The 22,739-nt window shown below is 38.8% G+C and overlaps 2 protein-coding genes across 5 annotated transcripts in view; one reads left to right on the top strand and one right to left on the bottom strand.

Annotated features, from left to right (window-relative positions):
* Nucleotides 1–66: 66 nt before the first annotated feature.
* Nucleotides 67–12,735, top strand: LOC147338917 (mitochondrial inner membrane m-AAA protease component AFG3L1-like). Of its 2 annotated transcripts, XM_086286172.1 has the most exons (16): nt 67–989; nt 2,112–2,202; nt 2,413–2,528; nt 2,665–2,814; nt 2,921–2,995; nt 4,923–5,047; nt 5,138–5,411; nt 5,556–5,693; nt 5,926–6,079; nt 6,163–6,270; nt 8,672–8,797; nt 8,928–9,038; nt 9,261–9,376; nt 9,474–9,674; nt 9,865–10,059; nt 10,239–12,735. In XM_086286172.1, exons 1-16 carry the CDS (start codon nt 882–884, stop codon nt 10,464–10,466), a joined length of 2,316 nt encoding a protein of 771 aa, XP_086142298.1. In that variant the 5' UTR covers nt 67–881; the 3' UTR covers nt 10,467–12,735. The 2 variants fall into 2 exon arrangements, with proteins under 2 accessions (XP_086142298.1, XP_086142303.1); XM_086286177.1 differs by lacking the exon at nt 2,112–2,202 and having other exon boundaries at nt 875–989.
* Nucleotides 11,799–22,739, bottom strand: part of dbndd1 (dysbindin domain containing 1) — a 27,092-nt gene continuing 16,151 nt past the window's right edge. For all 3 annotated transcript variants that reach the window (XM_086286201.1, XM_086286207.1, XM_086286211.1), the window contains one exon: nt 11,799–13,406. In XM_086286201.1, the coding sequence (XP_086142327.1) occupies nt 13,252–13,406 (155 nt within the window). In that variant the 3' untranslated portion in view covers nt 11,799–13,251. The remainder of the gene's footprint in view (nt 13,407–22,739) is intronic.

The following is a 22,739-nucleotide window of genomic DNA, read 5'->3' as shown; positions in this document are numbered from 1 at the left end:
ATATATATATATATATATATATATATATATATATATATATATATATATAAATATATATATATATATATATATATATATATATATATATATAAATAATGAAAGCATGCATTAGCGGTACGGTACTTTTCCTTGTAAAGAAAATTGTTAAACTGTAAGACACAAAGACTATGAGAGTTGTTTTATGTGCTTTCATTTTTTTAAATTCAAAACTGTGAACTAATGCTGTGCAGTTTAATATGTGTTTAATCAGTGCTGTTTTCATGCAGTGTAGCAAATGTCTGTTGATGCTCATGAAAATTGTGTGCCTAAGGCTGTCAGGTTACTTAACAGCTGTTATCCAAACCCTTTCATACCATCATGGTAGTTGTTTCAGTCTAAATTCCCTTAATTAAGTCTCTGTATGTTAAGTGGCAAACCTTGGTTAATGTGTAAATGCTGACCTTTATGTATTTGTTTTAAAATAATGAGTTTTGGCTGTGTTATCTTTCAGCATGATGTATTGTATATATATTTTTTCCAAACTAATGGACTTACATGGTGTTGGTAAACACCATGGCTTGTTAAACATATGAGTAGTGCATGAATAAATTAATGAAATGCATTTAAGCAATGGTTTTAATTCTGTCTGTTAATGACCGGTCTGCAACTAAGAACAACAAAAAATCCAAATGAAGATAGATCTCTTTGGCTTTCCAACATTAAAACTGGGCTTAACAAAAACAACAACAACAACAACAAAAAAACCCCGCTGGAAGACTGGTGCCTACCTGTAGCGTCTGTAACCAAAATCTCGCGAGATGACTGTGATACGCACCGTGCCTCCGGTGCCTCTCCTAATGGCTCTGCGGTGAGTCGGTCCGTCAGTCAGTCGGGCTGACAGGATGAGTCTCCTCTCTTTGACTGTCGGCTACTGTAGGAACCGAGTCCGGACGCTGAGCCGCAACTATTCCTCTTCATCTACTTTTCGCTTCTTCGTGGTTCTCACGTCGGTAGGTTGTAAAAACGCCGTTATTGTTTTATATCAGCTTAACTACACTTAAAAAAAAAAAAATAGATGACGCAAGTTTTTTTGTCACCTGCGTTTGCTAACAATGGTTTGCAAGGAATTATGTTAAAAGTTTGTTTTTTGGTATTTTTTAAAATCCAGATATAGCAGTCAACTCCAAAAAAAAACCCAAGCAAGCTGCAGCAGTGTTTATTTATCATTCCTGCATTGTTTGTTCTCTCACGGTAGGCGATGTCCGTTCCGTTAATGTAGTTTATAAATCAGTTTCCTCAGTTTCATAATACATTTGTTTTTAAAGGGGCGCTCTCTCTCTCGCTCATTTATCCATCCAGTTTCCTTTAATATTTAAAACTGTTTAAGAAGATGAATTGCATCACCCATTGTCTCTCCTTCATAAAAAAAAATCTACTAACTACTATTAAAAATACATTCATAGTATTCAGTTTCTTTCTGTAGTCAACTGTATAGGGGAAAATTGTCACCAACAGGTGCCTGTATTCCACTATGGGATCATTATTTTTACCGGTGTGAATGTGTATGGTTGAGCTGTGTAAGATTAATTTTCCAGAGTCATAACCTGCAGCAATGGTTTTATTGCGTGCACTATTATGTATGTTTGATACTGAGAAATGCTCTCTCATAGTGAATCACAATTTGAGCAGTTGTATGGTAATCAGTTTAGTCAAACCATAAACATAACTGAATCAACATTAAATATGTGCAGATGGCCAAAATGAAGTAAATATTTGACCTTAACAGCAGCTGTTCAGTGTTATTGTTGCAATGACTGCATATAATTAGGTTATATGCAACACATTTCAGTGTGCCTAGATCTTAATCAGATTTCAGTAATCCTTAAACATGTGAGCAAACAAAAGAGTTTTTTTTAAAATGTAAAAACACGAATACAGTCTCTGCTTCATGAGACTGTATCCTTTCTCTCAGTTAGTTTGTTTACATCTCTGTTTTCTTTGTATTATTGTAGGCAACTGTTGTTGTGATTTGGCAGTATATAAATAAAATTTAATTGAACTGAATCTATTTCATGTACATTTCTTTTTATACATGGCTTTTGATGACTGACTTCACTGCTAACCTATTTCAGAAGAAATCACTCATCCAAAGAAGATGCGGAGGTTTACATCAACACATTTTCCAAGTTACTCGGTTACTTAGCTCAAGGAAACAGCCAAAAGGTAGTCCATCTTTTAGTGCTGTTTACCTTTTTAATGACTCTAAATCAGTGTGCACATAGACTGTAAACCTTAAGGGCAGTGTGAAGAACACAATTGCTTACTTTTCTATGTATTGTTGAACTGTGTATAATTTCTTTACCCAGTGAGTTTGTAAGCCCTGTATTTCTCAGCTCTGCCGCAATGAACAGTTGTGTTATTATTGCTGTTCAGATGGAAATATAAAAGAAGAGTCTCGTGGAAGGGAATGGCAGGACTCAAATAACGGGAAGGACCAAAGACGAAAACGATGGAAAAAAGGGGAATCATACTGGTGGTCACGCTTTCAGGTGTGAATCATAGCCAGAATTGTGGCAATAACTGCCTCGTCTTCAGTCACTAAATAATAACAAAATATGCTTACTAAAATGATTCTATATAGGAGTTGTAAACTAAAATATTTTTTCATTATCCTATTTCTAACAGGAGGAATTTCCCTTTGATGATAAAACGGTCCAGAACCTAGCAGCCGGTGCAGCAGGCATGGCCTCAGCTTTCTTGTACTTTCACTTTAGAGAAACAGGAGTCCAGATCTCCTGGAAGGATTTTGTGCATCACTACTTGAGTAGAGGCTTGGTGAGAGGCAGAGATCGTTTTAATTACGGTGTCTTCCTTACACCTGTGTGTCTGTGCTTGTGTTTGCAACCATGTGAACAAATGATTCCTTCTGCTCTCCTCCCAGGTGGGCCATGTCGAGGTTGTCAACAAACAGTATGTCAAAGTATTTCCAGCCCCCGGCGTGAACACATCACGAGTGGTCAGTTTCATTAAATGTCCCAGTGTGTAATTGCAGTGTCTTATACAAACTAAATGCATTTATTTTTACTGTTAAACTGATGAGAATCGACAAAATGTACTTCACTATATTGATAAAAATGACTGTATAAACAAACAAAACAAACATCTTTCTTTTTCTCACACACTGTATTCCCATTTGCTTTTGTTGGTAGAGGACACACATACTTTCTGAAATTCCAAGAGCACAAGTTTTAAAATACAGATCTCAGCAGTCGACATATTTGTATTTGGCACATAAGTACTTTCGTTTTCATTTTCTCACTGTCTTTCCTTATCAATTGCTTTTTTTTTCTAAATAAAGCTTGCTAACCTTTATTTGCAGCAGGCATTTGACTGATTACACTGAGAAAATCACACGAGGAACAATTGCTATTCTAACAATGCACAATGGTAGTGTGCCTCCTCCGAGGGGCTGCAGTCCAGATGAAGAGTCAGTCAAAGTACAGTAAAGGTAGATATACTTACTACTAGAGATGGACCGATCCGATATCACGTATCGGTATCGGTCCGATACTGACCTAAATTACTGGATCGGATATCGGAGAAAAATAAAAAATGTAATCCGATCCATTAAATATCAGGAAAGCACCTCACAAAACTTGCAACACGCCGTAACTCACCTCAGAAAGTTAGCACGTCGGAGCAGTATGCATCACGTGATAGAGCAGCTGTGGCATGCGGGACCTGTCGGTGGTCTGGATAGCATGTGGAGCTTCGCTAGCAACCCGGCATTTCATCTCCGACAAAGTTATCCCCGAGAGAAGTAAAGCAAGTGTGTAAGTCCATCTCTGAATGTTTGTAAAGCATTCCTGCGTTAAGCTTAACAAGCGACTGCCTTTTCTTGCTGTTACTTCAATCATGAAACTGCTTAATGATCAGCTGATCGGGTTTTCTGTCGCTAGTCCGTGTCTCTGGTTTGTTTTTGGCCCACTTTGCACCAGAAAGAGGAAACCAGCGGCTGAACAACAGCAGCACGTTTAAGCTTGATCAGCTGTTGTTAGAATGTATTTATTATTACTTTCTACTCCAGGATCTTTTTCTACGCAGCTGATGCTGGTAACTGTGCAGGGGCGGATCTAGCAAAGTTTAGCCAGGGGGGCCGATAGGGCATTAACAGGGAAAAGGGGGCACAAAGACATAGTTTTCTTTCTTATTCTCATTTAAAATGTCTAGCTTTTAATAAATAATTATCTGACACCCAAAGTTTTAATTTGATGTAAAATGAATAGAAGTCAATTACTGTATATAGTGACTATTAAGTCTAATATATATACCCTAGTAAGCTATAGCACTTTTTCCTTTGGGAAGGTACCATCTGTGCAGTCTGCAATTTTGTTGAAGAAAGATGTTGAATCTATTTAATATTTCTTGAAAAATAATTGATTTCTGTGCATTTTTTTTTTCACACTGCATCAAATTAAGGTTGATTACGTCGATTAAGCATCATGAGGTGGAGCGTGAGGGGTGGTTCCCTATTTTTTATTTATTTATTTTTGTTGTTGCTGGGAGTTGGAACCCTATTAGTTAGGTTGCTTAATATTTACGCTAAGTACTCTTTAAAATACCAGAATAGGGAGGATGGTGTAGGCTTAAGTTTATTAGATTGATCAGTATTGCTGAACTATGAAACATTTTTTTTTGCATACAGGTATAACAGAATAGCTTTAGTGTAGTTGTTGTTTTAAACTTGAGTATGAACTTATACAAAATGCAGCAAGATATTTAAAAAAACAGTTTTGTTGATTAAAAAACACTATATCGGATTCATATCGGTATCGGCAGATATCCAAATTTATGATATCGGTATCGGTATCGGACATAAAAAAGTGGTATCGTGCCATCTCTACTTACTACATATACTACATGCTGTTGTCTTCATGTTTCAGAACTATTTGTGGTTCAACATTGGCAGCGCAGACTCATTTGAGCATAACCTGGAGCTAGCACAGCAGGAAATAGGTCTGGACTCCATTCAGAAAGTACCTGTGCTCTACAGCAGTGAAAGTGATGGGTGAGAAAGTACAGCAGCTTCACTTTAAAGTTACTGCATATATAGGTTATTAGAATCGATGTCCTAACTAAGGTTTTTCTCTTCCCATAGGACTCTGTTTTTGAGTGTTCTCCCAATCTTACTTGTGGTCGGATTTTTACTTTTTGCAACACGGCAGGGGCCGATGGCAGGGGGACTTGGTGGCTGGGGGAGAGGAGGCCTCTTTGGGATAAGTGAATCCAAAGCCAGGATAATTAAAAACAATGTCAGTGTCCATTTTAAAGATGTTGCAGGGTGTGAGGAGGCCAAAGAAGATATCTTGGAGTTTATCAATTTCCTGAAAAGCCCACGTCAGTATCATGACCTGGGTGCTAAGATTCCTAAGGTGTGTCATTTCTTGATAAAGAAATTTATTATTTTTATTAAAATAAAGCAATTCTGCACTTCTGTATTCTGATCATACTCACTGGAACAAAAAATTCCTTAAGATAGAAAATACATTAAATCTGATTAACTCCCTTGTTTACAGGGTGCAGTGCTATGGGGTCCATCTGGAAATGGGAAGACTTTGCTAGCTAAGGCCACTGCAGGAGAGGCCAACGTTCCTTTCATCACAGTCAACGGCTCGGAGTTCCAGGAAATGTTTGTCGGTGTGGGTGCAGCAAGGGTTAGTACGGAGCTGAATGATTGGACTCTCAACAGGTCTGAAAACAAAATGATGGGTCACATGCTTGTGATGCTGCAGTGTGACCACAATATGTGCAAATACAGCAGATCACTGAATTACTCATTCTCGTATCAAATTAAAATGATGAAGACTTTCTACTTTTGGGTGTTTTGGCAATGTCAAAAATTAGTATAACTGTAGAAATAAATAGATCTTTTCTGTGTTTTATTAGATAAGAGATTTGTTTGCCACAGCTCGAAAAAATGCTCCTTGCATTCTTTTCATTGATGAGATTGATGCCATCGGCAGAAAGCGGGGCAAAGAAAACTTTGGTGATGAGGGCGAACAGGAGAACACCCTCAACCAGCTGCTTGTGGAAATGGATGGTGGGTAATTATGTTTTATGTCAACATTTCTGATGCTATTTTTTCACAAGCCCTCAGTCCTCTAAATGCTTTTGTCATTGCAGGATTCAACAGCAGCACTAACATCGTGGTTTTAGCTGCCACAAATCGAGCCGATATCCTGGATCCAGCTCTGATGAGGCCTGGACGCTTTGATCGACATGTATACATAGGTGAAGTATAAATATTAACCTCAGATCTGCCTACTTCCTCTGCAGTCTCCTCGCTTGTTGCAACTCAGTTGCCTTTTATGAAAACTATAAATATAAAACCATTATTTCTTTGTTTATTAAGATGCATTTCAAATTTCAGTTAATTTTCAGATTATTGGTGTCTGACCACAACACCAAGCTCACTTTTACTTTTGCTGTGATTAAGTTTATTTTCTTTTTGATTTCTGTTTCCCAGTTTATTATTCCACATGTGATTCACTGGCTCTGGTGTGCATGCAGACCCAGATGGTCTGCATAACTTTGACTTTCCCTGCTTTAGATGAGGTGTTACGTTTGACATTATTGAAACTCATATCTTGTACTTACTGTATGTTTCTTCTTGCCTGTTTACGTCTTATGTCATTAAAAGCACGTGTTGCATAATGTTTGCTTTTATCTTCGGTTAATTTGATATTTCCTGCCTGCTAAGATCTAATTTTCCTAACACCAGGACTACAGGGTGGGTGGCCAGACCACTTTTCTCTATCAAAGAAAACAAGATCATAATGAGAGAGCTGTTTTTCTATAAAGGACAGATTAGGTAACTGGAGGCCAACACGAGGGATGGGATATGTTGCTCATTTCCCTGTTATTCTCTGTTCCCCGTCCTTCTGTCTGTGTATATTGTCTTTTGTAAACAGATGACAGAAAGATGGGAGTGCTGAAAAAGTTCACATTTCTAATTGGTTTAATGAGCAATTAGTTATGTAACTTGGTATTCCAAGCCACATGTTTGGCCACTGCCTTAGGACTTATATTGGGTCCTTTCCTGGATGCTTGCAAATGACAAAGGGTTTTTAAATGGTAAAATAAATTACGCTGAATTCATGGCTTTAAAAGCGAATTAAAACATTTCTCCTCCAGTAAGAGTTAATGCTTCTGTACTGAAACTTTTAAGTCAATACATTGTTGTTTTAGAATTTGCTCTGCCTTTCGACCGAATATAAACCTTTAAAAAAAAGTGTTATTGTAAAGTTTCTACAAACAAGATTCACCACCTTTTCATGCTGGCATGGTTTCAGTGAACTATTTTTGCAGTTGCTAATTGTGCACGTGTAATGCAGCAGAAGGCTGAGTAATTGTCAGCATCAGCTCTATAAGCTTTTTGTTTGCACAGTACTGTGCAAACAAATTTGAGCTGCCTCTCGATTCTTTATATTTTGCTAAATAAACTGAACATATGTGCAGTAATTTATTAAAGCATTTTCAAACATACATGGAAATACAGTATATTAGGTAAAAACATTCAAGTTAAATTCAGTTCAATTCAATTCAATTTTATTTATATAGCGCCAAATTAATTAATTAATTAATTACAACAAAAGTTGCCTCAAGGCGCTTTATATTGTACAGTAGATTGCACAATAATAGATACAGAGAAAAACCCACCAAACATATGACCCCCTATGAGCAAGCACTTTGGCGACAGTAGGAAGGAAAAACTCCCTTTTAACAGGGAGAAACCCCCAGCAGAACCAGGCTCAGGGAGGGGCGGCCATCTGCTGCGACTGGTTGGGGTGAGAGAAGGAAATCAGGACATGCTGTGGAAGAGAGACAGAGGTTAATAACAGATATGATTCGATGCAGAGAGGTCTATTAACACATACTGAGTGAGAAAGGTGACTGGAAAGAAAAAACTCAATGCATCATGGGAATCCCCGGCAGCCTACATCTATTGCAGCATAACTAAGGGCTGCAATGGACGTAGGCTGTTCATTGCATTCATTGATATGACCACCTTTATTCTTCAAAACAGCCTTAACTCTCTCAGGCAATTTTCTTGTAATTTCTTCAAGTAGTCTTCAGGAATAGGCTTCTTGAAGGACAATCAAAGTTATTTTCAGATGTTGGCTCCTTTTGTTCTCTACACTATCAAAATGATCCCACTCAGGTTCAATAATGTTGATCTTCAGGATCTGGGCAGGTTCTCTTATGAGTTCCTCCATACATATTGATGAGCCTTTAAACTAAAAATTGTAAATTTGGTTTCAGTACTTCATTTTGAGTCCAATTCTTGCATAATTTGACATACTTCAGCCTTTTCTTCCGGTTGCTCTTCCTTTAGAATTGCTTCTTGAAAGCCACCCTTCCACTTAGACCATTATTAATGAGGCTTTGGTGAACAGCAGATTGATTAATTGAAGGACCAAATGCATCTCTGGTCCTGTGTCAGGTCTTTGCTCGAAAGCCTGATGAACTTTTTCTCAAGATCACTTTAGAAAAGTCTAGCTCAATGAAAACCAAATATAAAGGAATTAAGGAGTGAGACTTTTGCACAGTGCTGTATATGTGACAGAACTTGAAGCAGAGTGATTTATTAATGAATTATACAGACAGTGGTCTTCTTTTTTGTTTTTTGCAGGTCCTCCAGATATGAAAGGCAGGGCATCAATCTTTAAGGTGCATTTAAGACCTCTGAAGTTGGACTCCAGTGTAGATGTAGAGACGCTGGCCAGGAATCTTGCTGCTTTAACCCCAGATTTTACTGGTGGGAATAAAAGATCATGATCACTGAATACCAAACAAATCTAAAAAAGAAAATCATACAGTTTCAGCTGATTCTTGCTTTAATTTCATCACACTCTAACTTATTTGTTGCTTCTCTGTGTTTGTATAAGGGGCTGACATTGCAAATGTGTGTAATGAGGCAGCTCTAATAGCTGCACGTCGTCTCAGCCAGTATGTCAGTAGCAAACACTTTGAGTGGGCAGTTGAAAGGGTTGTTGGAGGTAAGTCAAACAAAATGAACCAAAAGAAACTGATAGTATATATGTGAATCTTTCCATAACCACTTTTTTGATTACATAAATACAATGACAATACAGTACAACTGAGTTATAAAAGCAGTGGTGTCAAAATATAGAGCTTATATGTTATTTTATGTCAATCCATTAACCTGATGTTAATATTATGATTTAAGCATTTTTTTAAGATCTCTGTCGTGTTCTCAGGTCTAGAGAAAAGATCTCAGGTTCTGCAACTTCCAGAAAAAACTACTCTGGCATATCATGAAGCTGGGCATGCTGTCACTGGGTGGTTTCTTGAACATGCAGACCCACTTTTTAAGGTATTATTTACATTTCTTGCTCTCTTTTTGCAGTAATCCTGTAATAATTATAATGATTAACTGATTATAGATTCATCATTATAATGTACTCCACCAGGTGTCACTTGTTCCTAGAGGGACAGGTTTGGGCTATGCACAGTATCTACCTAAAGAGCAGTACCTATTCACACAGGAGCAGCTGTTTGACAGAATGTGCATGATGCTGGGTGGTCGAGTGGCTGAGCAGGTTTTCTTTCGTCAAGTCACCACCAGGGCACAAGATGATCTCAGGAAAGTCACACAGTCTGCCTATGCACAGGTACTCGCCTCACTGCAGAACAGGCTTATTGTAGAAATTTAGGCGTAACCAAACCGTATTTTGTCCAACAACAAAAAAAAAAGCATAACCATCCATGGAGTTAAAATGACTCATAGAGAATAATTTATGATTTTTATTGACTATATATTTCTGTTCCAGTCTTCATATTCTTCTTCTCTTCATATTTTAGATTGTACAGTTTGGAATGAATGGTGCGGTGGGTCAGGTTTCTTTTGACCTACCGCAATGGGGCAGCCTTATAACTGACAAACCTTTCAGTGAATCTACAGCCCAGGTTATAGACCAGGAAGTTCGCTCACTCATAGATGCTGCCTTCCAACGAACACTTGAGCTCATACTTGACAAGAAGGAAATGGTGGAGAAGGTGCGAACTTTTTAACATTTGTAGTAAGTGCTTCAGAGACATTTGCAGAGTGTGATGCTGCAAATGGATTTTCATTTGTGCTGAGCATTTTTCAAAACTGTCATATATTTGGAGTATGAAAAAAATGTGTATTTTAATGACCTCAAAGCTTGATGTTTCCTGTTGGTCATGTAATGCAGGTGGCAAAGCATCTTCTAGACCAAGAGATTCTAGACAGGGCTGACATGGTCGAACTGCTAGGACCTCGCCCCTTTCAAGAGAAGTCCTCATATCAAGAGGTTGTTGATTGCTTGGAGAAATCTAAAGAAGACACTTTTCTACCTGAAGGACTAACAGACTGGCAAAACAACAAAGGAGATACAAAACACCTGCAGAATCGGCAAAACACATCAGCCCTTTACCTGTAGGTTGTCTTTAAGGTTGTCTCTCATGTGCGGCACCATCTGGTCTGGACTGCAGTTTGTCAGAGGTCTGTTAGTGGTTCATGTGACTGACAACCTTAGGATAAAAGATGGTGATGTGTTGCCCAAGGTTTTGTGCAATCTGCAATTTTTTTCATTGTAGTTTTTATGTACAAGTGCACTATTTTGCTGCAGTTGCCTTATGTTTCCTTTTTCCACTCTGTGGAAGTCTCTAAGTGCAATAATACTAACAAAACATACCATGAATAATTAGAAGAGAATTATATTATGTTATTAGAAGGGAATAAGCCATCATGCTATGTTCTTATCAGCTGCAGGAATCATGTGTTAAGTTTTATTTTGAGGTTTGGATTTTCATCCTTTTGCAGATACAGTTTTCTATTCTATCCTATTATTTGCCACATGTTTAAAGTTCAGATCTATTTGATTGTTGATTGTTTTATATTTCAATCCTTTTGCAGATGTTGTTTTCCTTGGAGTCTGCGTATATTTATCAGTAAAGGTAATTAGAAATCAGTCAATGTTTTCTAGCTTTCTCTCTGCGCATACTAATCAGTGTCTCCCAGTGTCTCATAATAATCAGGGTAAACATTTATGTAGATATAAGAACTTCGGATTAGCACTGGGAAAGTGTAGCTCAGTATGGGTCAAATTGTTTGTCTTGTCTCTGTGTTACAAACTGTCCCTTAGAATATATGAAAATATCACCTGCATAGTTCACTGGTCAAAGTAGTGATTAAGAAAGATTTCTGTCCTTTTATTCTTTCAAACTGTGTTTTCAGCACATTTAATGAGGATAAAAGAAATTAGCAACAGCTTAAAGTAATACGAACACTAAAGTATTTGTTTGGTACTGTAAAAACATGAACTTTGCTGTTATTCAGGAAATTACTCTGTCAGTTATGTATTTATTTTATTTTTTCCTACTTCCTGTCTACACTCTGTCATCTACTGTTGCATTTCTTATGCCAGCTGCTCCTCTGCTGGGTAAATAGTATTTTTGTAACTATTGTACTATTATATACAAATATGTACACTAATATATACCAATCATTACTTGAACTTGCAATATGAGTAAAGTGGGTACTTTTGCACTTTTAGCCAGGATTCCCATTAATGGTAAGCCGGTGGTACATTGGTGCTATAATAATTTTAATAATAATGATTATTCAAATTCTTTGGAGATCCAAGGATGGTGAAATAAAGTTTAAAATTTCTGTTTGAATTTAAAAACTTTAACAGAACAGCCATCTCAGACTGGGTTTGGCAGTTGCCATAGTTTCCCTGCTATTTATAGAACACATTGTCTGCAGTGAACATGAGAGATGTGCATATTTATTTGCGCAGACTACATTTGTAGCGAAAGACTGATATGAAATCAATTGCTCTCCATACCATACAATACAGAATGGGTCTCCTCCACACTAGTAACAACAGAAGTCACATAATAACTTACACTGTTTTCATTTTATTTTTTCCTTCTACCATCCCAGTGTCACTTTGAATCCACTGTGTCACAGCATTCAGAATTATTGGCACTCTTGCTAGGGATGATGCAATGATCGGGGACCATTCTTCATTTCGTTGTTCTCGTGACAATGACAATAAAGTTTCTGATTCTGATTCTTGGTATAGACAAGCTGAATATGCGACAAATAAATCAAGTAATTAGCTATTCCCTTTACTGAAAAAAATAAGAAATATTGCATCAGGAGTTAAATTCACCTTTTGGGAGATTTGAGTTATAAAATTGTTGGCACTTTGTTTTGCATGAATCTGCCTATAGTGAGATTTGACCTTTTTTTTTTTTTTAACTGCTTTAAGTTTTACCCCATAATGTTTCAGTGTAACTTTTTTTTTTACTAACTTTGGATTGCTTTATGCTAGTAGCAGCAATTGTGGCAGATAATCTATTCATAATGATAAAGTGAGCAAATTTTGCAAACACAAAGTTGGGTGTGGAAAAGTACATAGCATATAGCTGCTACTTGGTCTGTTTATCTTTGTGAATCATCTGCACCAAATGCCAATAATTCTGCAGGGCACTGTATATACAGTTCAGTGAAGAAGTGCATTATTTTTATTTAGGCATTTAAAACAACAGCACACATTCTTCATTACGATTGAGAAAAGGTGGTGGATAGAGCTTAGCCTTGCAGAAACCAACATCCCCTGCTTCACTTAACTTACTTCGAGGCGTTACAGAATTAGCCTCAATAAGAGCTCGATGTGATGTTTCATTTAGGAAAACAAATGTTTGATTTATGATTTATCTTATGACTTTGTAATTGAGAGTGAAGCTCACTGTCATCTGAGTTTCACGTGAAGTCTAACCTAACGCTGTGGTTATGTCCGGATCAATCTCATTGTGCAAGCCCATGCTGAGAGGTTTCACGGATAAAAGTGCTATTATTCTGCTGACCTAATACCCTGTCTGTCAACCAATAAACAAAGATTATAATCTGGCAGCTCAGAGTGCACTAAGAACCTTTTGCTTGAGCAACACAATGATTGCATGTGTTTGTGAGTGTGGGAGAGAATGGGACGGGGAGAGAAGAAAGTGTGCACATTGCACATCTCAGCATCTTTAGTTAGAGTAGAGAGCACAGTGTCCAGAGTTCAGCCTGAACTCGCCAGCACCATGTAAGATTATGTGAGAGCACGGTGGCAGAACGAGGCATCTTGGTCCGCTTTGTGTGACCGCTCTGGCTGTATGTCTGGCTCTGGGTTTTGTTTTCCTCTCTGCAGGCTGGTTGGTTCATGTCAGAGATCATGGTTGCTTTGGCCTTTCCAGCTTCATTAAGGGCTCTGTGGTGTCTGAGTCACTGTGGTGCTTTCTCTCTCGTGGAGGCTCAACTTTGCTGCATCGTGTCCACGAGGGGGAGCGCATGTACCCACCTCTGGGAAGCGCAGGGTGATGGGAACCTGAGAATTAAACACACAGCGGCCTATTATAAAAACAAATGCAAATTCTTTGCTGATAAAAAATACAGATGCAATGTTTTGCCTCATATGGAATCCAACATATCTGTCATGTTTGAGCTTAAAAATGCAACAGTCTTCATGTTGACGAGCATTTGTATAGATAGCTTTACACCTGCTCAAAAGATATTAGAAACTCAACACTACAGAAGCAACAGGAACCTTGCAGGATACAGCTGCTGCTTGTTTTTCCTCTCAGCCATGAAATCCTTTAATCCATGCTTGTACAAGCAGGCTGCACATATCAGCAGTGTATAAGTGGTCCAGTTTTTTGTTCATTATAGACTATTGTGAAAACAATAACCACCTGTCAGGGTTGTTATACTGTTTTCCCAGTTTTAGCATTTTCTGTAATCCAATCAATTTGGAGTATTGCTTGTATCATTTTTTTTCACTTTTGAATAAACTAATCAATAAAAAAAATTGTATTACTGCTGCAACTCGCCTTTATATCAAGTTAGTTGTTTTTTAGTATTAGCCATACGAAGATGTTTCCATTTCACACCATTTGGTGGCGATGTTGCCCCTACTAGGAAGATAACAAAGCAGCATGGGAGACTGTTAAAGTGACAAAAAGCTGAAAACTGGCCATCTTTGATTTCATTTCATATTGATCTGACATGATTGATGGCGTTTCCACTGGGTTTTAATTAGAGGGACAGCAACCTTCTGAGCACTGGAAAGAGTTTTGCTGACAAGCAGCTGATGATTGTTTGTTGTGTTCAAGTAGATCTATAAATGTTTGTCTAATAAGTCTGGTATATAAATATGTAACTGTGTAATACATGCACAGTAAATCTGATCTGCATTCCTTGTGTGCTTTGCTCAGAAGAAGCGGATGAAGATGAATACAGGAAAAAGCTGAAAGATACACAGAGAATAATGCAGAACAACGCTTCTTAAACACAAAATTCTCCTGCATGTGTGAAGGTACCAAGAAGGCAGCTGCAGCAAAACACTAAAATTGTACAGTTTGAGAGAATGGTTGGTTTTTTAAAGCCCTTAATGGTTTTTCGTTTGTTTGTTTTTTAAAAAACATTTAAAGGTTGAATTGCATTTAGTGAATCTTTTGACAAAACAAACAAACAAACAAAATAAAAATCACATATCAGTTTAAATTTGTATCATATTTGCTACAACAGGCATTTTATTTATTTATTTATTTTTACAATTTATTCCTTAAAATTGTATCATGCATCAGGAGGAAAATCACACCGATAATGTAAAAGTCTCAAAAACTCACAAAAACTAGTGCATCAAATGATACATTTGGCTTTAAAGGGTTAATCCTCTGCTCGCTAATTCCAGCACAGCCCAACAGAGTTTGGGAACTAGGGCAAGAATTTATCAAAGATAATGATCTGTTATGTCATTTAAAGCACATGGCCTAGAGTTCAGCTCACTGGAATCTGACTGTGCAAATTTAAGACCGTGAATCTATGAAAAGGTGTTTACAAAATGGGTTGTGACATAAAAATGATCGCTGAATGGCAACAGACAGCAAGCTGCCATTGCACTGTGTGGATTTACAGGTAATACGTTTCACATCTCAACCTGTGACTCACTGCAAATTTTGTGTCTTTGAGAGCAGAGGAGAAACGCCTCCTTTGACATGATTGATCTGGGTGTGGCATGCATAATTGGGATCGTCTGCACTGCAGCACATGAACATATCCTGGGGCCCTCTTGGTGTGTGGGGGGTGGGGTCCTATTATCACTCACAGTTTCTACAAAGGATCTGGCAATGACATGATCCCTAACTTCCATTCCACAAAATATTTAACCCACAGCTTTTAATACCATAATATGCAACAAAAATAATACAAATAGACACAATGTTTAATGATTTAATGTGCAGTAAAAGAATGATGGGAGGCCACAGCTATGCCTGTTGTTGTTTTCCAGAGATATGGGTAAACTTTATGCCTCATCAAGCTCAATTGAAAGAACAAAGAGCAAACCTGCTGGACATCAGGCTTTTGTTCATTGTCTCTGGCGCTGCTCTAGAACGTGACGCTTGATGAAACAGTAACTATGAAGCTGCTCAGCTGATCGTGTTTGGCAACATTCAAACTGAATGCTTAAAAGAACACACACGATAGATTGAAGTGAAAGAAAGCAGCTTTTGAATGTTGAAAAGGTAAACATACAAAGAAGACAGCAGAGAGAAGAAAACAAACATGCTGCAGACATACAATAGTCATATGAAAGAGGAGTTACACAGAACATGATAAGTGTTTAAATGCCTTTTGAAGGACCAGGCCTTGTTTCCAGCAGGGGGAAGTGAATTATTCAAGAACCTACATTTAGCTTGAACTCGGTCACCCATCTTTTGCTCCTCTCCTCTACTTTGCTTCCTTTAACTGCTTCCTTAGCTCCTACTTGCGCTCAGTAGTTTCCCATGGAGGCTTATGCTCAGGCAACATAGCTCAGTGCTACCTGACCCACATTTGCAATGCAAACTTCACCAGTAAAATAATTAAATCTAAGTCTCAATCTGAGGTCACCAATGGCTTTATGGGGAAAACTTGGTCCACGTTTGCTCAGTCTCACAGCCTTTAGCGTGTTTTGTTTTGCCATATGTAACTGCATGCTTTCAGCAGGATTGTTAACAATTTATTAAATTATAATTTGCATAAAACTACATGGCTGAATCATGAAGTTTTTAGGGAATCCATAAACAAATACACTGGTCCTCAAACTGGATGATTCCTACTATTGTCCTATTTGATTATGTCATGTTGTTTAAATATATATCTTTGAATCATTTAATAAAGTTATTCCTTATTAGAAGCTGTACTCTATTACCTTAGAGTAATTTAACCAATTTAACATTTTAGCTCATCTTTATGTGTTGAGTTTTCATACAAACTCACAAGAATAGCAGCTTGGTGCACTGCCCTATCTGCTGAGCTGGACACAACCCAATTTTTTATGACACCTGAAATCATACAATACAAGCCTGAAACTGCACGAAACTGAAGCAGACATGGAGAGAGGCAGACAATGGGATTAGAGATAAAGATAACCTAGAGCACAGAAGAGAGGAGGACTGTGTGAAAGATTAAAAGAAACATTGCTACAAGCAGAGTTTTTTTTTTTTTGAAGAAACACACTGCACAGAATGAAACAGTTTATTTTGGAAAGGTTAAAATCTTCAGACAAGTAGCGCCTACATTCTCAGACAGCTGAGCTATTTTTATTCATGATGATTATACAACTAAAAGGACACAAGTGAATGAGATGATTAGTTTAAAAATCATTTATTGTGTGCTAACATTTAATCATTGCTGGGATTCCTAATTGTTTGTATCATTAACAGCAGGATGCTGAGTGGCAGCCATAACAGCTGGTTGGATTCTCTAAATACTAAGGTGCTTTACTGCTTCCTTTATTGCCTCACCCATAGGACACACTAGACCAGGGGTGGGCAATCTCAGTCCACGAGGGCCGGTGTCCCTGCAGGTTTTAGATGTGTCCTTGAACCAACACAGCTGATTTAAATGGCTAATTTAGCTCCTCAACATGTCCTGAAGTTCTCCAGAGGCCTGGTAACGAACTAATCATGTGATTCAGGTGTGTTGACCCAAGGTGAGATCTAAAACCTGCAGGACACCGGCCCTCATGGACTGAGATTGCCCACCCCTGCACTGGATGGTTCATAAAAATGACCAATAAACTGACTTGCTGATATATTTTGAACCTTCTACAAGAGGCTGTTGCACCTGGTAAAACCCATTAAAATATGAACTATGAACATCAAACTGCTGTAAAAATATGTAGATTTACATAGATTTACATAAAATCTCTAAATCAAGATTATGAGATAAATTAATTGATCAAAGTATGTTCTATGGCTGTGGTTCCTTTACTAATGTCTATTATTGGTATTGCTCGCCTTTAAGGTTTCCAATAAGTAAAATTTGACAGGGATAGGCTCCAATTGGATAAATGATGGATGAAGGAAATTTTTCCTTCAGAGACTGAAGCAGGGATCTTAAAGGTTAAAATTCCCACTTTTCTAATTAAGTGATATTTTTTTACCAAAGGTTCTCATTTATATGACTTGTATGAAGCAAGTCTCAGAGGATGCTGGGGCGAATTTAGCTGTTGTTTTGGTGTTAAGGAATCTAGCATGAGTGCGGTTAAATTCTCTTTCACATCTTTCCCTGATGTCATACAATCTTCCATCAAGGTCAAGGAAAAGCGTTTAGAAAAAGGAACTCATTTTTAGATGCCATGACACAATCTTAATGAGCAACAGCTGACAAGTTGCTTGGCTGCTTGTTCTCCTGCCTTTGCACTTTCGTCCTGCAAGCAGCTGTGGCCTTTTACTAACAAGAGGAAAGTTAGTTAGATAGTTCTGAAGAGGACAGCTACAGTGGGGCAAAAAAGTATTTAGTCAGCCACCGATTGTGCAAGTTCCCCCACCTAAAATGATGACAGAGGTCAGTAATTTGCACCAGAGGTACACTTCAACTGTGAGAGACAGAATGTGAAAAAAAAATCCATGAATTCACATGGTAGGATTTGTAAAGAATTTATTCGTAAATTAGGGTGGAAAATAAGTATTTGGTCACCTCAAACAAGGAAAATCTCTGGCTCTCACAGACCTGTAACGTCTTCTGTAAGAAGCTTTTCTGTCCCCCACTCGTTACCTGTATGAATGGCACCTGTTTGAACTCATCATCTGTATAAAAGACACCTGTCCACAGCCTCAAACAGTCAGACTCCAAACTCCGCCATGGCCAAGACCAAAGAGCTTTCGAAGGACACCAGGAAAAGTATTGTAGACCTGCACCAGACTGGGAAGAGTGAATCTACAATAGGCAAGCAGCTTGGTGTGAAAAAATCAACTGTGGGAGCAATCATCAGAAAATGGAAGACATACAAGACCACTGATAATCTCCCTCGATCTGGGGCTCCACGCAAGATCTCATCCCGTGGGGTCAAAATGATCATGAGAACGGTGAGCAAAGATCCCAGAACCACACGGGGGGACCTGGTGAATGACCTGCAGAGAGCTGGGACCAAAGTAACAAAGGTCACCATCAGTAACACACTACAACGGCAGGGAATCAATTCCCGCAGTGCCAGACGTGTTCCGCTGCTGAAGCCAGTGCATGTCCAGGCCCGTCTGAAGTTTGCCAGAGAGCACATGGATGATACAGCAGAGGATTGGGAGAATGTCATGTGGTCAGATGAAACCAAAGTAGAACTTTCTGGTATAAACTCAACTCGTCGTGTTTGGAGGAAGAAGAATACTGAGTTGCATCCCAAGAACACCATACCTACTGTGAAGCATGGGGGTGGAAACATCATGCTATGGGGCTGTTTTTCTGCCAAGGGGACAGGACGACTGATCCGTGTTAAGGACAGAATGAATGGGGCCATGTATCGTGAGATTTTGAGCCAAAACCTCCTGAGAACTTTGAAGATGAAACGAGGCTGGGTCTTCCAACATGACAATGATCCAAAACACACCGCCCGGGCAACAAAGGAGTGGCTCCGTAAGAAGCATTTGAAAGTCCTGGAGTGGCCTAGCCAGTCTCCAGACCTCAACCCCATAGAAAATCTGTGGCGGGAGTTGAAAGTCCGTGTTGCTCGGCGACAGCCCCAAAACATCACTGCTCTCGAGAAGATCTGCATGGAGGAATGGGCCAAAATACCAGCTACTGTGTGTGCAAACCTGGTAAAGACCTATAGTAAACGTTTGACCTCTGTTATTGCCAACAAAGGTTATGTTACAAAGTATTGAGTTGTATTTTTGTTACTGACCAAATACTTATTTTCCACCCTGATTTACGAATAAATTCTTTACAAATCCTATCATGTGGATTCATGGATTTTTTTTTCACATTCTGTCTCTCACAGTTGAAGTGTACCTCTGGTGCAAATTACTGACCTCTGTCATCATTTTAGGTGGGGGAACTTGCACAATCGGTGGCTGACTAAATACTTTTTTGCCCCACTATAAAAGGATCATCAAATGTGATACACATGTAAATTTACCATCATTTAAATTTTACCCCCCAAATTTTAAATGCTGTGAACTTTCAGTGACTATAAGGATTATGCAGGATTATCTTATATTCTTCTAACCACATGGATGTGTTCATTTATGTATCTACCCATTTGATTTGAGTCAATGAATTTGAACAGTTTTCAAGTCCTTTTAGCTGATTTTAAAGAAGTGCACAACCATTTTATGTGTAAACATTAAAATACAAGTGGGTAACCACATGTGACTATTTTCTCTAATTCTACTCCACTAACTCTCCAGGTCTTAAGATATTAAAGTCAAAAGTGTGTAGATGCAATTCTGCCCTGTCATACTTTTTCATTTGTGTTAGAGCACTATAATCAACTGATTTATAAGGACAATGTATCAAGTAGCAACATGAAGACAAAGTGACAATGCAAAAGGGTTGTTTGCATAAACCCATTGGATTATCACATCAACCTGCAGCTATGCTCAGCTCTTCGAAGCTTCATAGTTTATTTGAGGTCACTGTTTTGCTGTCCAAGAGGGACCCGCAACTTACTATTGTGCCATTGTCAGCAGCAGCAGCAGGCAGCTATTTGTAAAAATCTTCTACAATCCACTGTACTACACCCGTTCACCATTCAGCAGCAAACAGAAAACAACTGATACCATCCTAGGGCCTAGCTGAGACCTACAGCGGTACTAAATGAGAGTGATTATTAGACTTCAACAAAACTCTGAACAAACAATAAAGATCTGTAACAACTGGGTGTAAAAAATAAGATGATAATAATGTGTTTCCGTATAAAGCCTACAACCTGCTTCATCGTCAGTCAAAACATTAAAGTTAGATTCTGCTGTATAACAGCTGTGGCTGGCTGGTGGTTTTCTATTACTGTTTGGACCGGATCCAGATGTCCCCTGGAGTTTCTCCCTATGTGTGGAAGGCTGCTGTTTACCTCAGCTGTCAATGTAGCTGAGAAGTGTCCACCTTTATTTGTTCTGGAAGATGCTGTAAAACCATGTGAAAGGAGTCTGATATGCTCACTTCTGACCAATGACTGAGGTGAATTGTTGAGGATATGTTAAACCAGTGGTTCCCAAACTTTTTTTGCTAGGCCCCCCTTTGTTTTACAAGAAAAATGTTCGCCCCCCTGCACAAACACATCCTCCAACCACACACACCCATATTTTGTTTCCAAACTCGATTGCGGTTTATTTCACACCTCAAACATTTAGTAAATAATTAAGCAAATACAAGTAAACTGCAATAAATTACAGGTAGTAATAAAATCCACTACTAACTCTTTTATGCTATAGCCACACCTACACGGGTATTTTTGAAAACGCAGCTGTTTCGTCCACATGTAAACGGCGTTTCGAATCACCGAAAACTGCGATTTTTTAAAACTCCTTACGTGTGGACGAGGAATACAGAATTCGTCATGCAACGTCAATGGCATGTGCCTTTTTTCACGTCAGGCTGTGTGCCACGTTATTGTTTACATGAGATGAATTACAGAATGGCAGATAGAGACAAAATACTGCTAATCTTACTATCTTCAGGTTTTACATGCTTACATATACACACGCAGTTACTGTCCCTCCATTTAGAAAGGCAGAGGCATCACGGTGTAATTATTTTACATGTAGTTGTTTCAACATTGCCATCAATACATTTGTCTCTCTGTGCAAAATGGGTTCAAAAACATAAACAACAGTGGGATACCGAGAGCCCAGCGCTGCTCCCGACGCAGGGAAAACCAATTCTGCAGGGGAGACCTACCTTGGCACTTATGCAGGTGAAGCCAAAGGGAAGATATGCTTCACCATATTTTCTAGTCTTTGGCTTGGAAGGAAGTTGGTTTGGAAACATATTTGGAGATACTTCATCTCCTGCTTTGCGTTTGTGTGGGAGCCCCATCAAAAACCTGTCCACTATGCTAGCAGTGCCCAAGTACTCTTTTTTTGTTTTGTTTTGTTTTCCATACCGTGCCCCCCCTGCAATGGCTCTGCGCCCCACACTTTGGGAACCTCTGTGTTAAACTAAGCGGTACTGTTTTTGCCACTGTTATCGACTTAGCCTATGTTAGCTGCTGCTTGCTGGCATTAGTGAAACTGTCTTTGAACTAGATGTAGCATCATTTGACTCTGATGCTTAGTAAATAAACTCTCATGAGATGTACTGTAATCAAACTGTTTATCAGAGGGAAAGTGATTTTTAAGCCACCTGAAGCTAATGTTACCTAGCTTAATGTTAGCTTATAACCAACTGTTGTTGCTGTTTAGTCAGCTCTTGTCAGCTGTCCCAAGAAGGGAAGGTCACATGTGTAAGCTGCTGCCAATTAGTAACTGTGACAACATCAAGAATAAATAAATCCAAAATAAATTTATGGACATTTTCATGTGTTAGAGTCTTGACTACAGTGCAGGAGAAAAGGCTTGAGGTGGGAAGAAAGAGAACATTTTATTAAGAAGCTGGTAAAAAGCTCACTCCTTCTCAGTTTGGACCTCTTCTTTAAGAATAAAACATAGCTCTGTTTTAGTAACCACTCTAATGTTAAGCTTAAGTGTACATGGGAAGGAGAACTAGGAATTCGAATACATGAGGAGTCTTGGGAACAGGCTATAGCGAGGGTATGATCTTCCACCTCCTGTGCTCGTCTTGGACTTATTCAATTTAAAGTCATACACAGGGTGCATTTCTCTAAGTCTAGACTTTCTGAATTGTATCCAGAAGTGGAAAATAAATGCCATGGTTCTCCTTGTCACCTTAGCCACATGTTTTTTCTGTGTCCTGAGCTACAAGGTTTCTGGACAGGGTATTTTGCTATTATGTCAACTGTTCTTGGGGTAACTCTTCATCCTTGTCCTCTGATTGCTGTATTTGGGATTCCTGTTCGCTCACTTACACTTGATTCCACACAAAAGGATATATATATATATATAAACACCCAGCACGCCCCTGCGGGCGGTTTATCCTTCAAGCTCGGGTCCTCTACCAGAGGCCTGGGAGCTTGAGGGTCCTGCGCAGTATCTTAGCTGTTCCCAGGACTGCGCTCTTCTGGACAGAGATCTCCGATGTTATTCCCGGGATCTGCTGGAGCCACTCGCCTAGCTTGGGAGTCACCGCACCTAGTGCTCCGATTACCACGGGGACCACCGTTACCTTCACCCTCCACATCCTCTCGAGCTCTTCTCTGAGCCCTTGGTATTTCTCCAGCTTCTCGTGTTCCTTCTTCCTGATATTGCTGTCATTCGGAACCGCTACATCGATCACTACAGCCGTC

The sequence above is a fragment of the Aulonocara sp. 'chitande type north' Nkhata Bay genome, linkage group LG1 (assembly GCF_057382095.1).
Source record: "Aulonocara sp. 'chitande type north' Nkhata Bay isolate Kocher_YH1m ecotype deep benthic linkage group LG1, A_spYH_male_GT1.1, whole genome shotgun sequence".
Lineage (NCBI taxonomy): Eukaryota > Metazoa > Chordata > Actinopteri > Cichliformes > Cichlidae > Aulonocara > Aulonocara sp. 'chitande type north' Nkhata Bay.
The sequence above is the reverse complement of the archived record's forward strand: the minus strand, read 5'-3'. Positions and strand labels throughout refer to the sequence as shown.

What these genes read in the sequence shown, in the direction of transcription:
- LOC147338917 (XM_086286172.1), top strand. Translation starts at nt 882, where the DNA reads ATGAGTCTCCTCTCTTTGACTGTCGGCTACTGTAGGAACCGAGTCCGG. An exon ending in GCGTGAACACATCACGAGTG is followed by an intron (nt 2,996 to 4,922) that starts GTCAGTTTCATT and finishes TTCATGTTTCAG; the next exon opens with AACTATTTGTGGTTCAACAT. An exon ending in TACAGCAGTGAAAGTGATGG is followed by an intron (nt 5,048 to 5,137) that starts GTGAGAAAGTAC and finishes CTCTTCCCATAG; the next exon opens with GACTCTGTTTTTGAGTGTTC.